Consider the following 15,477-nt stretch of genomic DNA (forward strand, 5'->3'; position numbering starts at 1 on the left):
ATCAAGGAAATCTGGTGTTGTGCGCAATGCATGCTGGGAAGGAGACGCGCTAGGAAAAGCCGGCCGAGCGAGATTATTGACACATTTTGACTTTTATTACTGAAGCTACTGGTTTATCTTCAAAGACACAACTCTGTGTATGTGTTTTTGAGTTGTCACGAGAGAGATGCAACCGGAGAAACTGTTTTGTTTTGTTTTTCCAACCGAGGACTCCGGTGAGTTGCTATGCTATGCTATGCTACGCTAAGCTATTGTTGCTATCATAGATATATAAGAAGACTAGATGACTCACCCGCCGCTGCTGCCCAATGACAAAGCGTAGCCACACGGCGGCCATCTTGGTAAGGGCAACTCTCTCCCTCAGAGCATTAAGCCTCTGCTGCATGTTCTGCTATAATGACCATAACTTGCTCAGTTTTTGTCCGATTTCAAAACGGTTTGATTTTTTATGAACGTCTATGCAGTTATGATGCAGCATACTGAAAATCACGGATCATTTTAATCATGTACTTTTTTTTTGTAAAAGTAACATTCATATAGTGGTGGAACCTATGTACAAGCCAACCGGCTTCGTTCCCTCCTTGCACCATTGAAATTTGTGTGCTAAATAAATAAACTCTATTATAGTGACATTATGCAAATAGTTAAAGTAAAAGCTACCTACTGATTTATTTTTCACAGAGTTATGAATCGTTTTTTTAGTGCAGATGACTGGATCACCTATCTACTGCACTGTAACTGCAGCCAGAGTCAGAGACAGTTGCCCGTCCTCATATGGCCGACTGTGAGCTACGCCTGCGTGTAGTCCGATCTACCCCCTTGGTTGCTATGGGTTGATATGTTACGTTGCTAACTTGCTAACTGATCCATACATTCTCAGTTGTTTACAGGTATGGAGTATTGAACCCTTTCTTATGCTAAAAACCAATCGGAGTTGACAGTAAATATTACAAAGATGCTGTAATGAGTCAATATGCTGAGTTTTGAGTTTGAAAATGCAATTGTTGCTTATTGCAACTTTATGTTCCTCTATGCAGATTGTTTTTTGTTTTTTTGATATGACAAGCTGCTGAATCTACATCGAGACGGCGTTGAGTCTGACCAGGGGTTTCCGTCTGAGGCGAGGCGGGATCGGAGAGGAGGCAAATTCCTCCACCTTCATCGTCTTCATGGAGAGTCGCACCTGGGGGAGTCAGCCTGAACAGCACGCAGTAACACACACACACACTGAATAGACTTGGACAGACACGGATTCAAACTGAACTTTGCTAATAGACGGTAATAAACTGTCAGAGGACACTACTTTATTTATTTATTTATTTTTTGTTTATTTCATTGGGGATTATAATCATTACTGTTCAAACTGAACTGATTTTTCCACTTGATGTTGTTGTGGGAATAAACATATTTGTTGTTTACCTATACACTAACCTCATCCAGTGGTGAAAGTACCATTAAAGGGATAGTTCACTCAAAATTGAAATTTCACTCATTATCTCCTCCCCCTCATGTGGACTAAGGGCTGGGAGAAGTTTCAGAGTCCTCCGTGGCTTCTCTGAGTTACAGGGGGTCTCGGCGTAGCAGTGCATGTCCATATAAATTGAATAAGTCTATTTCAAGCTTGTTTGTAGCGGAAGCTCCTCTTCCCGGTTCTTAAAATTTGGACGAACCGGGAAGAGGAGCTTCGAGATGCTTCCACTACAAAACAAGCTTGAAATATAGACTTATTTAATTTTTTTCAGGACAATTTCGCATTTCGGGGCTTCAATACAAGACGGACATTACATACGAGCAGCATGGAGGTATGGTGTATTGGTGTGTCTTTTTGGACGAAGAAAAGTGAGCTCCGTTCTGCAGTGCTGCACGGAGCCCCGCTGTAACTCAGAGAAGCCACGGAGGACTCTGAAACTTCTCCCAGCCCTTAGTCCACATGAGGGGGAGGAGATAATGAGTGAAATTTGAATTTTGGGTGAACTATTTAATGCAAGTAATGCCGTTGCATTAGGGCCCATGGCCAAAAAAGACCAGTGGTGAACTCTGGTAAAAATTAAATTAAACATTTAAAAAAAAATAATAATAAATTGGTGGTACTGTTATTCTGGATTATGAACATGCGCGTGGGCAGAGCCAGTTCTCCTGTTGTCGGCAGCGCGGCGGCATTTAAATGCAAATCTTCTCACTAAGCGCCATCCCTGACCGTCTCTCTCCCTGTCTCTTTCTCTCTCTGTCTCTCTCACCAGCAGTGACACGTTCTGTCATTCATTCATATTTCAGCACCGAGACAGCGGACAGCGCGCTTGGTCACTCACTCACTCACTCACTCACTCACTCACTCACTCACTCACTCACTCACTCACGGGTGCCAGGGTGCGATTTGCCGGGGGGGATTTGCTTTCGATGTCCTCCCCTCTTCTCATTCATCCCCGTTATTATAGGGCCCGCTACAATAATTTCAATAATTTAGCATTAGGGCCCGTAGCGGACTACTTTTGCCAATAACCTCATCCCTCGCTCCTTGAGTCTAATTAGAGTAAAGCCTGGTTTATGCTTCTGCGTTGCGGCGACGGCGTAGCTACGGCGTCGACGCAGACCCCTACGTCGTAGCCTGACGTGCACCTCCAAAAAATCCATGTGTCGCGTCGACGTGAACCGCGAGGACTGTGATTTGTCCGCTCAGAACGCCAGTGTGGTAATTCACCCGTTCAGCCTCGACTGGTCGGACAGACCACCTCCGCAAACGTCTTCTTCTACAACATTTTGCAATAAAAGTGTTTGTTTTTCAGTTGCCGTTGTTTACTTTGACCGGAAGCAACGCGTTCCCTCGACGCAGAACTTCGAATGCTCAACGACGGCGTCGGCTCTACGCCATAGGTACGCCGTCTACATGAAGCGGAAGCATAAACCAGGCTTTAGGTGCTCATCAAAAGTATTTGTTTGGTGACAAAGTGTTACACTTAACTTATACTTACAACTTCAGAGCTCTGCTGGGTAACGTGACCACCAGACAGGACCAGGACCAGGACCAGGACCAGGACCAGGACCAGGACCAGGACCAGGACCAGGACCAGGACCTCTGGTAGTTGATGACTGAGACCAACAAACCAAAGTGAGACTAAAACTACAGATGAACTAGAAAGAGAGAAGCAGAAGTCCCAGAGCTCAGGTTCCTCTGAGTGTCTGTGCTCTGGGTTGCTACCTGGTCTATAGCTCCACCTGCTGGATGCTGAGCTCCACTACAGTGTCTCAGCGAAGCCTCGCCCCTCTGACTTCTCATCGGTGGAGTCAGACATGTTTATGAATGCTGACGCAGAATATGAGTACTGTATTTCCTTTAACTGCCAAGGGTTGGCATTCTCTGAAATGCTTCAGCGACCTTTCAGCAGTGCCTCATTAACAAGGTATTAACTGGTTTAGCAGGTTGATCAGTGCATTTGGACGATGTTGTTGTGTTCAGTGAGACGTGGGAAACTCTAGTTCAGTGTTGTTCCTGTTCATGTTCAGTACCTTCTTCAGTTTTTTAGGTTTATTGATCTGATTATGATCAGATGATTATGATCTGGTCTGGTGTTGGAGTGAACTCAGCCTCCACCATCAAGTTTCTTGTTCTGCTTGAAATTGTCCAAATCACCACCAAACATTTAGTTTCTTCATCAGAGTCAGACCACGACAAAGTCTTTTTCTCCAGATTGTCTGTCTATCTTTTCCTCCTTCCTGCTCTACTTGACAGACTAGACTATGACACGCCCACTGATGATGTCATGGTTCGCAGGAAAGAACAGGCTTTTCAGCTTTTGAACCTATGTTGTTGTTTTTTGTCTGAACACGACCGCTGGTCCAAAATTGGGTTTGTCAACAGTCACCGGCACGGAGCCCTGCCAGCGTGAAATCACTATTAGAGTGACGGCGAGCGCGCAGACAGTTTTTCTTATGTGCGTGGATTTTGGCACTGAATTTACACCATAGACAGACAGACAGACAGACATGTGCTGTATTTTCCACTTGGGTTAAATTGAGCAACCGCCGTCTCAACAACAAAGGTAGACTACATCCACTCTGGTCAGAGTTGTGTCTCGTGATTTCTCAGAAAAGTCTTCGTCCTGTCACGTTCCACTTCACTTTGCTTTGACTGATGGAGAAACTGCTGAAGATCCTCACATGTTGAAGCCCTGATGGAAAGTCAGTAAGTTCTGTTGCTTTTTTCTCTTTCTCACAGCCCGTTCTCACTAATGGGCCAAAGGTTTTTGCTCCTGTTCAACCTGAGTTGCATATCTGCTGCTAAGTCCCATTTTTGGGCCCAACGTTTACAGTAACATCACACCACGTCAAAGTAAAAACGGGTAATACGTTTTTGTTTTTTTAATTGCTTAACTTTAGTTGTCTTCTGATGAATGATTTGTAAATTAGATTAGATTAGATTAGATTAGATTAGATAAACTTTATTGTCCCCAAAAGGGGAAATTCGTCTTGGGCAAAAGTGCACCGTGTAGCAACAATTCAATAAGACATATAAGCAGCAATAAGCAGTGACAGACATACATGCAATAGACATAAGTACAGAGACAGACTTCCAAACGATAGACATGTGTACAGTGACAGACATACAGGCATAGACGTACAGACGAAGCAGCATTGCAGAGCATCAAAACCCTATCAGTCGGCATTATCAGTTCTAAAAGAGAGGTGTAAAGTAAAAAGGACAGAAGCTTGGCTTAATAAAAATAAATAAATAAGGAATTTAAAAGATCCTACGCTACGCTTCCTCCAATTAGGAGGCCACCAGCCTAGGGTTGATGCTGGTGTGAGCTGGCTGTTTGTTCAACAGAGCTATAGAATTAGGGAGGAAAGAGTTTTTATAGCGGTTGCTTTTGGGGCGACAAGCTCTTAAGCGTCTGCCTGACGGTAACATCTCATACTCTGAGAACAGAATGTGTGATGGATCTGACATCACTCCCTGAGCCAGTCGTAGTACTTTCTTTTCAAAGATAGTCTGCAGTGTTTGAGGGTCACTTTTACCAATTACTTTCATCGCAGTATTCACAATTTTTACTATCCTAGTTTTGAGCTGGACAGAGAGAGACCCAGATCATGCTGCCATACAGTATCTGATCAGGCTTTCTAGCACTGCGTCGTAGAATGTTGACATGATTTTCCTGCTCACCCCAAAAAGTCTTAGTCTTCGAATAAAGTGCAAGCGTTGTGCCAATTTTGCACACAAATAGTCCACATGGACATTCCATTTTAACTTGTTGTCCATTTGTATCCCCAGATACTTATATGGGCACACCTGCTCAATTTGCATACGTCCCCTATATTTACAGGGTTGTGGACTCTTACAGCCTTTGGGTCAAAGACCATTTCTTTAGTTTTTGTGGCATTTAGTAAGAGGTGATTGTTCTCACACCATGCTTTTAAATGATCAATTTCTCTGAAATAGCCAGAGGGGCAGTCTGCGCCCCACACCAGGCTTAGAATTACTGTGTCGTCAGAGAATTTTATTATGAAATTATTAGGTTGACTGTTCCTGCAGTCATTAGTATAGGCCGTGAAGAGAAAAGGCGAGCTCACCCCCCCGAGGAACCCCAGTACTGCATTTTCTCCATTTAGAAAGAGCTGAGTTAACTTTCACTTGTTGGGTTCTTTCAGTTAAAAGAGAATAAAACCATTTTATGATAAAAGGATTGACATTCATGTTGTTTAGCTTCTGGATAAGCAGCTGGGGTGTGAGTGTGTCAAAGACGGAGCTAAAATCAGCAAATAAAACTCGGGCATAAGCCTTGGGATCCTCCAAGTGCTTGGTGATTAAGTGAGTCACACTGACAACAGCATCCTCAGTGCTGCGTCCCTCCCTGTACGCAAATTGTAAAGGGTCTAGAAAGGGTGCCACCTCGGACTTAAGGAAATTAACAATGACTCTCTCAAAACATTTCATCACCCCACAAGTTAAAGCAACAGGTCTAAAATCTTTATTTCAAGAAGGATAAGATACTTTCGGTACAGGGATGATTCGAGGCTTTTTCCAGAGAGCTGGAACTGTGTAATGGCGCATTTCCACTAGCACGGTTCGGCTCGGTACGGCACGGCACGGCACGGCACGGCACGGCTCGGTTTGGTTGTGTTTCCATTACAACTGAGTATCACTAGTGCCGCCGTGACGTCATTTACACGTCGCCGAGCAACGCTCTAAACTCTGTAAATATATAACTTTAGCAACATTTGAAACATTTTCAGGCGAGAAAGTAGTCGTTTAGATCCCCAACGTGTTGAAAATCTGACAAAATACCAGCTGTTTACAATTTTGTTTCAACGAAGTCGGCGTTACTAAAGCTAGCCGTAGTGAGCAACGCACTTCCGGTTATTTTCACAAAATAAAATACCCGTTGCCTTTTATCATAAGGAAAGCCATTACGATAGAATTGGTGCTTTTACTTTGAAAACAGGAAGTGAACCTACCCTCGCTGTAGCTAGCTTTAAACCGCCGTTTTGACTGCTCTCGTCCCGTTAACGGCATTTAACCATTCAATATGCCTTACCGGAGAGTCTTGCCAGCTCTGAGATCGGCCTGGTTCATTGTAAAACATTTATTTATTGATGTAAATGTGGTGTTTTCTGTGCGTACAGAACCCAAGGCAGTGCTGCTCTTCTGTCTAACCACAAACAAACTTCTGCTACAGCCACAATTGTTAGATTTCATCAATGAGACCAACATTTAAGAGTTTAACCAGCCGGTGGTAAACCTCTAAAAGCCACCGGGGAAGTTAATTAGCGGTCTGTTCTCCCCGGGGTGACGGTGGTAGGCTGGCCGGCGGAGCACGTCAGGAGCCGGGCTGCTGCCTCTGTGATGTCGCGGTCGCTGCTCGGACCTGGAGCTTCACACTCGAAAAAGATCGGGGCAAACTTCTAAACAGCCGTCGTTTGGATAAACTAACCGCACATGGGGATCTAAACAGTTACTTTCTCGCATGAAAAAATATTAAATATTAAAACTTAATAAAGTCACGTAATAGAAATTCTCTGGTAATAACAGGCTTCAGCAGGAACATTTCTGTTGTCGGTCGTCGCTTCCAGTGACGACACTCATCGGCCAATCAGTGGAAGGCAGTCGGCTGACGTCACGTTTTAGTAACGCTTCGGCTCGCTTGGAACCAGGGCTGAGGTGATACCAAAAATGTACCCGGTTGCAGGTACTGCGTGCTAGTGGAAACACGCAATAGCGCGCCGAGCCGTGCCGTACCGAGCCGAACCGTGCTAGTGGAAATGCGCCATATGTATCTAGGGACTGTTGGAGAACAGGGGCCGGTTGCACCACCTCTCACTAAGTGTTTACTAACCTTAGTAAGTGTAAGTGTTTACTAAATCAAGATTTAGTCATTACTAAATTAAAATGGGTTGCACCAGTTTTACTAGGAATCACGTAGAGCTAGTAATTACTAAGTGTTTAGGCCTACTATATATTTACACCTACCCTAGGGGTTGTGTAACTGTTTACTAGTTACAGTTTGTCGACACAGGATCAAAAACAACTGAAAACAACAACAACAACGACTAGCTTATAACGGCTCGTTTAGAGAGGTTTGCTTTACAAAACATTAGGAAAAGGGTTTTGAGAGACAGAGTCCACAATTTTGATGTATCCACACCACTTTCCGGAGAACGACGCTGGGTGTCGCCATGACACTCCATTCATTACATTTTAGATTAACATTTGCTGGGCTAACCGTTAGCTGTTAGCCGTTAGCAGTGTCTTAAATAACTCATGACAGCCCATGAAAAAAATATTTTTCCCAGCGGATATCCTAGTTACAGCATGACTGAGCTAACTGGAGTAGTTTCATGTCGTGTCCGACAACGGGAGGGTTTTAACAGCTGACGTCCATGTTAGTTTGCTGCTGCTGTTAGCTGTCAGCAGCAGCGAAGCTAACGGCTACGATAGCCATGACTAGTTGCAGAGGCGTGCACACAGAAGTGGTGGTGTTTGTTCGGTAATTCGTTTTGTAGACTTGACAAACATCAGATTAGTCAGGGCGGTTTTGGCAGCCCGGAGCCCCCACATTTGGTACCTACACCGGTGGCTAACGCTACCAGTTAGCCGCTAACGCTACCAGTTAGCCGCTCACTAGAATGCTACTACGGGGTGAAACGGAAGTTGAAAACCGACTTCCGTTGTGATGTGACGAAAATAAAGTGGTGGATATGATGACTTTGATATTTACTGTCGGTACCGTTTAAATACGCGACCACATAATGCGGATCACGGACATGCTAACGTTAGCTGCGGCAATTTAGCATGGGTCCGAACGGGGCTCTACCTCCGTTGTTATGCTGCGATACTTCACTACGGGGTCGATGCAGAATGTGGTTGGGGACACAATTCAAGTCTACAACGGTACTGTGTGTCGGGTGGCAGTGTGAGTACCTCAACGAGTACGTGCAGCTGCCCGTACAGGCAGAAATACCACAACATTGCCGGCTTCCCGGATGTGGTGGCATGTGTCGCACACTTTAAAATAAAAGCGCCCAGCTGTTCCTGTGTACATTCTGCTCCGCACGCTGATTGGGTAGCCAAGTTGTTGTTGTCACTTAATGCGACTAGTAACCTGCTACCACTTACGCATAACTAGATACGGGATTGCATACACTGGTCTGGTGCAACCGAAATTAGTAAACAACTAGTTGCAAACTAGTTAGTAATTACTAAGGGTTTAGTAGTGGTTTAGTAATTACTAAATCCTGAATTTAGTAAAGAGATACGCCAAACTGGTGCAACCCCACCCAGGGCACCAGGCAGCTGTGAGTAAAGCTGAGCATCTGTCCCCATTTTTAAAAGCCACTTTCTTATTATTAATACAGGCTTTTACCTCTTTCGTGATATAAGGCTTGTTGTTGGGGTAGTGAAGTATACTCTTTTTGGGAACAACAATGTCCACGCAAAAGTTGATATAGTCTGTTATAGTCTCTGTTGCCTTGTTCAAATCCAACTCATGAAAGATGCTCCAGTCTGTACTAAGAAAACAGCCTTTCAGTGTCTCCACACTATCCTCCGTCCACTGCAACACAGTTTTTTGGATTCATCAATGTATTTATAATTGAACTCTTTCATGGCCTGTTTTATTGAGGGACCGCTAATATTCGTCATAAAAAATGCTGAACGATTGCAATAAATCACAACATTTAAAAATAATTAGATTTCCTCCTAGTATTATAAGAACAGTCATATGTCTGCCTTTGAACAGTGCCGACATTTATTTGTTTGCATATAGTTTGCCGGAGCATTTATTTTTTTCCATTTTATATGGGCATGTGTAGCCGATGTCAATCTGGCCCTCTGCGTTGTGTTTCTCGGTACGGACTGCCCCAGGTGGGGTTCAAACCCTGGTCTCCTGCACGGCAGGCGACGATGCAAACCGTTTTGCCAAGAGCTCAATGAGCGCTAGGCAGCCGGTTTGCACGTCCTTTATGGGTGAGTTAGTGCACATCCGTTACACATGCACCCTACATTTCTTTGTGACATGTCGTTTAAAAATGGCATGATCACGTTACTTTCTGTGTAAATGTCAAGACATCATAATGCACACATTACGGTGGCCCTGAGGGTCAAAACACCACAACATTTCACAAAACACAACAACATTTGAAAAAACAGAATGACATTTCACAAAACACAACCCCTTCAAATTTTGCTTTTGGGGCTTTCGGGAGGTCGGACTCCCACTGCACCCCCCGTATTCTTACCAATAACAAACAAGATCCCTACCCTTTCCGTAATCTAAAATGTTTCTGTTTCTGTGTGTTATGTCCTTGTGTTTTGTGAAATATTGTTGTGTTTCGACCCTCAGGGCCATCGTACCCACATGGCTAGAGGAGAGTTAAAAGAATGTCATATTTTTTACTGGACCTCATTCGACCAAGGGAAAGTGGAATAATCTGATATTTTAGATCAGAGTTTTGAAAAAAGCGGATCCGTAGAAATTGATGCACAATAAAACTGATATTTGAAATTATTCAAAAGACAGTAAATTCAGAATACAGTCATACAGTGTAAACCCAGTTTCAAACTGTTTGTCATTCCTCTTGCAGGGAAAAGATGGAGACACTCCCAGAGATCCTCTTGAAGACTTTGCAGGATTTGGGAGCTAATGATTTTTATACATTCAGGTGGTACCTGTGGCAGAGAGAATTCCTAAAAGACCTCCCATACATCCCAAAAAGTCAACTAGAGGATGCAAACAGGGAAGACACAGTGGATCTAATGTTCCAGACTTACTGTATAAACACTGTTAAAGTCACCAAAATCATCCTGGAGAAGATTAATCAGAATGATCTACTGGGAAATTTCACAGGGCCCATCTCAGAACCCAAACGTAAGTTTGATCAAAAATGTGAAGTTATGAGGACGTTGCAGAGTGGTCAGTCAAAACCAGGTGGATGGGGACAGTTTCATCATCCAAAGAGCTTCTTTGGTCTTGACAGCAGAGTGGGGAGTCTCTGTAGGGAGTCTTAAATGCCACACGTGGGTGGTGGCAGTCTTACAGCCTCACTGAGCTCCAACCAAACTTTGACCTCCAAGGCTGAAACATGAGGTCAACAGTGAAGTGTCAACGCTGCAGTTCCTCTCCTGGCAGGTTGTTGAAGCATCTTGGAGAACTTGGCACAGTTCTTCTGTGGATTGAGGCTGTGTCAGTGTCTTCTGTCTCTTCATGTAATCAAAGACTGACTAATGTTGAGATCAGGACTCTGTGGTGGGGCTGTAGCAGCTGTTGCAGGACTCACTGTTCTTGTTAATGTAAATGATTATTTTTGACACTGGCTGTAAATTTTGGGTCATTGTTATGCTGCGGTATAAATTTGGGACCGATCAGAGGCCTTTGGGATGGTAATGCATGATGGATAAGAATGTAAACATATACAGAGACAAAACACAAACGAGAAACGTGTTCAGAAGCGATACAATACATGAAAATATGTGGGAGAGTTTCACAATGATACTAACATGGAGAGGAATTGATCTCTTTGAAATGCTTCTTTTATGAAACTTTCTAAAAGAACAGAGATCAGAAAAGGTGTTTCCATGATTCATGTTTTCTATGCAATAACTACAATAATAACTTCTCATTGATGTCATTGGTCCTTTATTCTTACAGAGATTCTCACTGGCTGCCAATGTAAACTCAAATCCAACCTGAAGGAGAAGTTCCAGTGTGTGTTTGAGGGCATCGCTAAAGCAGGACACCAAACCCTTCTGAACCAGATCTACACAGAGCTCTACATCACAGAGGGAGGGGCTGGAGAGGTCAATGCTGAACATGAGGTCAGACAGATTGAAACAGCGTCCAGGAAACCAGACAGACCAGAAACAACCATCAAACCAGAAGACATTTTTAAAGCCCCACCTGGAAGAGACCGACCAATCAGAAGAGTGATGACAAAGGGAGTGGCTGGCATTGGGAAAACAGTCTTAACACAGAAGTTCACTCTGGACTGGGCTGAAGACGAAACCAACCAGGACATACACTTCACATTTCCCTTCACCTTCAGACAGCTGAATGTGCTGAAAGAGAAAAAGAAAAAGTTCAGCTTGGTGGAACTTGTTCATCACTTCTTCTCTGAAACCAAAGAAGCAGGAATCTACAGGTTTGATCAGTTCCAGGTCGTCTTCATCTTTGACGGTCTGGACGAGTGTCGACTTCCTCTGGACTTCCACAACACTGAGATCCTGACTGATGTGACAGAGTCCACCTCAGTCAACGTGCTGCTGACCAACCTCATCAGGGGGAACCTGCTTCCCTCTGCTCGCCTCTGGATAACCACACGACCTGCAGCAGCCAATCAGATCCCTCCTCAGTGTTTTGACATGGTGACAGAGGTCAGAGGGTTCACTGACCCACAGAAAAAGAAGTACTTCAGGAAGAGGTTCAGAGATAGGGAGCAGGCCAGAGAGATCATCTCCCACATCAAGACCTCACAAAGCCTCCACATCATGTGCCACATCCCAGTCTTCTGCTGGATCACTGCTACAGTTCTGGAGAAGCTGTTGAAGACCAGAGAGGGAGGAGAGCTGCCCAAGACCCTGACTGAGATGTACATCCACTTCCTGGTGGTTCATCTAAAACTGAAGAAGGTCAAGTATGATGAAGGAGCTGAGACCAATTCACACTGGAATAAAAAGAACAAGAAGATGATTGAGTCTCTGGGAAAACTGGCTTTTGAGCAGCTGCAGAAAGGAAACCTGATCTTCTATGAATCAGACCTGACAGAGGTAGGCATCAATATCACAGCAGCCTCAATGTACTCAGGAGTGTTCACACAGATCTTTAAAGAGGAGAGCGGCCTGTACCAGGACCAGGTGTTCTGCTTCGTCCATCTGAGTGTTCAGGAGTTTCTGGCTGCTCTTCATGTCCATCTGACCTTCATCAACTCTGGAGTCAACCTGATGTCACAACAACAAACAACCTCCTGGTGGTCCCATCTGTTCAGAGACAAATCATCACATTTCTACCAGAGCGCTGTGGACGAGGCCTTAAAGAGTCCAAATGGACACCTGGACTTGTTCCTCCGCTTCCTCCTGGGTCTTTCACTGGAGACCAATCAGAATCTCCTACGAGGTCTGATGACTCAAACAGGAAGAGAATCACAGACCAATCAGAACACAGTTGAGCACATCAAGAAAAAGATTGAAGTGACTCCTTCTGCAGAGAAAAGCATCAACCTGTTCCACTGTCTGAATGAACTGAATGATCATTCTCTAGTGGAGAAGATCCAACAGTCCCTGAGATTAGGACGTCTCTCCACAGATAAACTGTCTCCTGGTCAATGGTCGGCTCTGGGCTTCATCTTACTGTCATCAGGAGAAGATCTGGACGAGTTTGACCTGAAGAAATACTCTGCTTCAGAGGAGGCTCTTCTGAGGCTGCTGCCAGTGGTCAAAGCCTCTAACACAGCTCTGTATGTGCACACACACCCATCTACATTTATCTTATCTTCTTCTTTAGTCACGACAAAAATATCCTTGTTTACTTTTGTTTTCCTGATTCACCTTCAGACTGAGCAACTGTAACCTCTCAAAGAGAAGCTGTGAAGCTCTGTCCTCAGTCCTCAGCTCCCAGTCCTCTAGTCTGAGACACCTGGACCTGAGTGACAACAACCTGCAGGACTCTGGAGTGAAGCTGCTCTCTGGTGGACTGGAGAGTCCACACTGTAGACTGGAGACTCTCAGGTGAGGACACAGATGTTTGTTGGACAGTTGATCTTTAACATCCTTCTGTAACTTGTTGGTGCAGATGCTCAACATCTGCAGGATTTTCCTGTTGATCTGATTTTCTAAAACTCTGAGTTCATCATATTTTCTATCTCCAGTCTGTCATACTGTCTGGTCACAGAGAGAGGCTGTGCTTCTCTGGCCTCAGCTCTGAGCTCCAACCCCTCCCATCTGAGAGAGCTGGACCTGAGCTACAATCATCCAGGAGACTCAGGAGTGAAGCTGCTGTCTGCTGGACTGGAGGATCCACACTGGAGACTGGAAACTCTCAGGTACAGTCAATAAGGACCCAGTCTGTCTCCTGTCTTTTATGTTTCCCTGCTCGGTCAGTCATCATGAAGGACATCTGATTTCTCTTAGTTGTGTTCAGAGCAGTGAGTCGGCCTGAATTCACAAACACATGGATCCTCTCAAGTCTTTGACCAAATGGAGACGTCCCTTCATCAGAGAACATCATCCTCAGTCTGAGCTGTGATAGAACAGTGTGTAGTAGGAACATGAGGCTGAATGAGAATATAAACAAAAGACATGTTGGCTGTTTTGACAATGTTTTGACTCAGATAAAAATCAATCAGATCTTGTGGACTGGTCTGTTCAGTACTATCACACAAGATAACTGGTGAACATACCCTGACTATTCAGCATAGTGGGGTCGGGTCGGATGCATGTGTAATTTTTCTCAGTCATTTCAAATTGGTGTTAAAGTTTGGTTTTCACTTCTAAGTTGAAGTTTAGGGTCTATAGAACAATTTGAAAGCAAAATGTAGTAACAGCCATAATCTTTGTATGTTTGGATTTAGGATCAGGGGTAACTTTTTTCAATCAATCAATCAATCAATCAATCAATCAATCAGTCCATCCATCCATCCATCCATCCATCCATCCATCCATCCATCCATCAGGACACAATCCAGCGTTCCAACATGTCTGGGTTCTCTATGAGGCCAATTATGCCACCCACTCCTTTCACCCTTTTGTTGGCTTGCTCGTGTGCTTGGTCAATCGGCATAGCTGAAAAATGCTGATTGCTGCGAGTAACCGTCCAATGTCCTTTTTCAAACTCTGCCCAGATACTATCTGGGCGACATTCCATGTCCTTTATAAAGACTGGAAGCCACCGGGCATAGATATGATGGTCGAGAGCAAAGAACAGAGGAACAAGCTTCTGCAGGGTTGTGACCATGAGTTCGATCTTCCGTTCGCGATGTGCTCGTATGAACATGAAGATACTCTGTTGGTACTTGTACACAAGCAGCCAGAAGGAGAATGTTGGGCTCTCATGGGCAACTCTCAACCCAGTCCTCAAGGACCATCCCGGTTCCACTGTCCTCATAGGCTCGCGTTAGAAAGCTGTGGAGTACCACAACAGTAACTTGATGGGCATATCTTGTTCTCATCACATTGGATGCCTTCAGAAATGATGTGGCTCCTGCCACTGAATTCACTAGCCCAGCTTCTTTCAGGGCTTCAGGCCATCCAGATCCATGCAGAAGATCTCCCATGGTACTCCACAAAGCCATTTCAATGTGGAGCCCACCTAACATCACCACAAACGTGTCTTCTCCGAAGATGTCAGGGAAGGTCCACTGCATTTTTTTTGCAAGGTCATAGAGGGGTTGGTCTACTACCATCACAGGGACTTGTTGTGGGTTGAGGTGCTCAGTGTTTTTTTTCACCAGGTTCAATCCATGGTGAATCATTTCTGGGGTTGCTGCTTTGTCATGAAAAAGTGGCAGGAGGGCCTCAATGCTTTTTTATATAGAGGGTGTAATTTACTGCATTCATCCATGCCTCTTCATGCTTTCTCTCTGCATCTCTGTTCTGTTCTAAACTTAAACTTGGAACAGAGTATACCAACAGAGTATCTTCATGTTCATACGAGCACATCGCTAACGGAAGATCAAACTCATGGTCACAACCCTGCAGAAGCTTGTTCCTCTGTTCTTTGCTCTCGACCATCATATCTATGCCCGGTGGCTTCCAGTCTTTATAAAGGACATGGACTGTCTCCCAGATAGTATCTGGGAAGAGTTTGAAAAGGGACATTGGACGGTAACGCGCAGCAATCGGCATTTTTCAGCTATGCCGATTGACCAAGCACACGAGCAAGCCAACAAAAGGGTGAAAGGAGTGGGTGGCATAACTGGCCTCACAGAGAACCCGGACATGTTGGAACGCTGGATTGATTGATTGATTGATTGATTGATTGATTGATTGATTGATTG

The 15,477-nt window shown here is 44.5% G+C and overlaps 1 protein-coding gene across 1 annotated transcript; it reads left to right on the plus strand.

Moving 5' to 3' along the window:
• The first annotated feature begins 12,073 nt into the window (after positions 1–12,073).
• On the plus strand, positions 12,074–13,230 carry LOC146961065 (protein NLRC3-like). The gene is made up of 2 exons (XM_085771651.1): positions 12,074–12,939; positions 13,037–13,230. The coding sequence occupies exons 1-2, from the start codon at positions 12,074–12,076 to the stop codon at positions 13,212–13,214; spliced, it is 1,044 nt and encodes a 347-aa protein (XP_085627777.1). The 3' UTR covers positions 13,215–13,230.
• The last annotated feature ends 2,247 nt before the right edge of the window (positions 13,231–15,477 follow it).

The sequence above is a fragment of the Trachurus japonicus genome, chromosome 24, assembly GCF_045865225.1.
Source record: "Trachurus japonicus isolate A0001 chromosome 24, Traja_1.0".
NCBI lineage: Eukaryota > Metazoa > Chordata > Actinopteri > Carangiformes > Carangidae > Trachurus > Trachurus japonicus.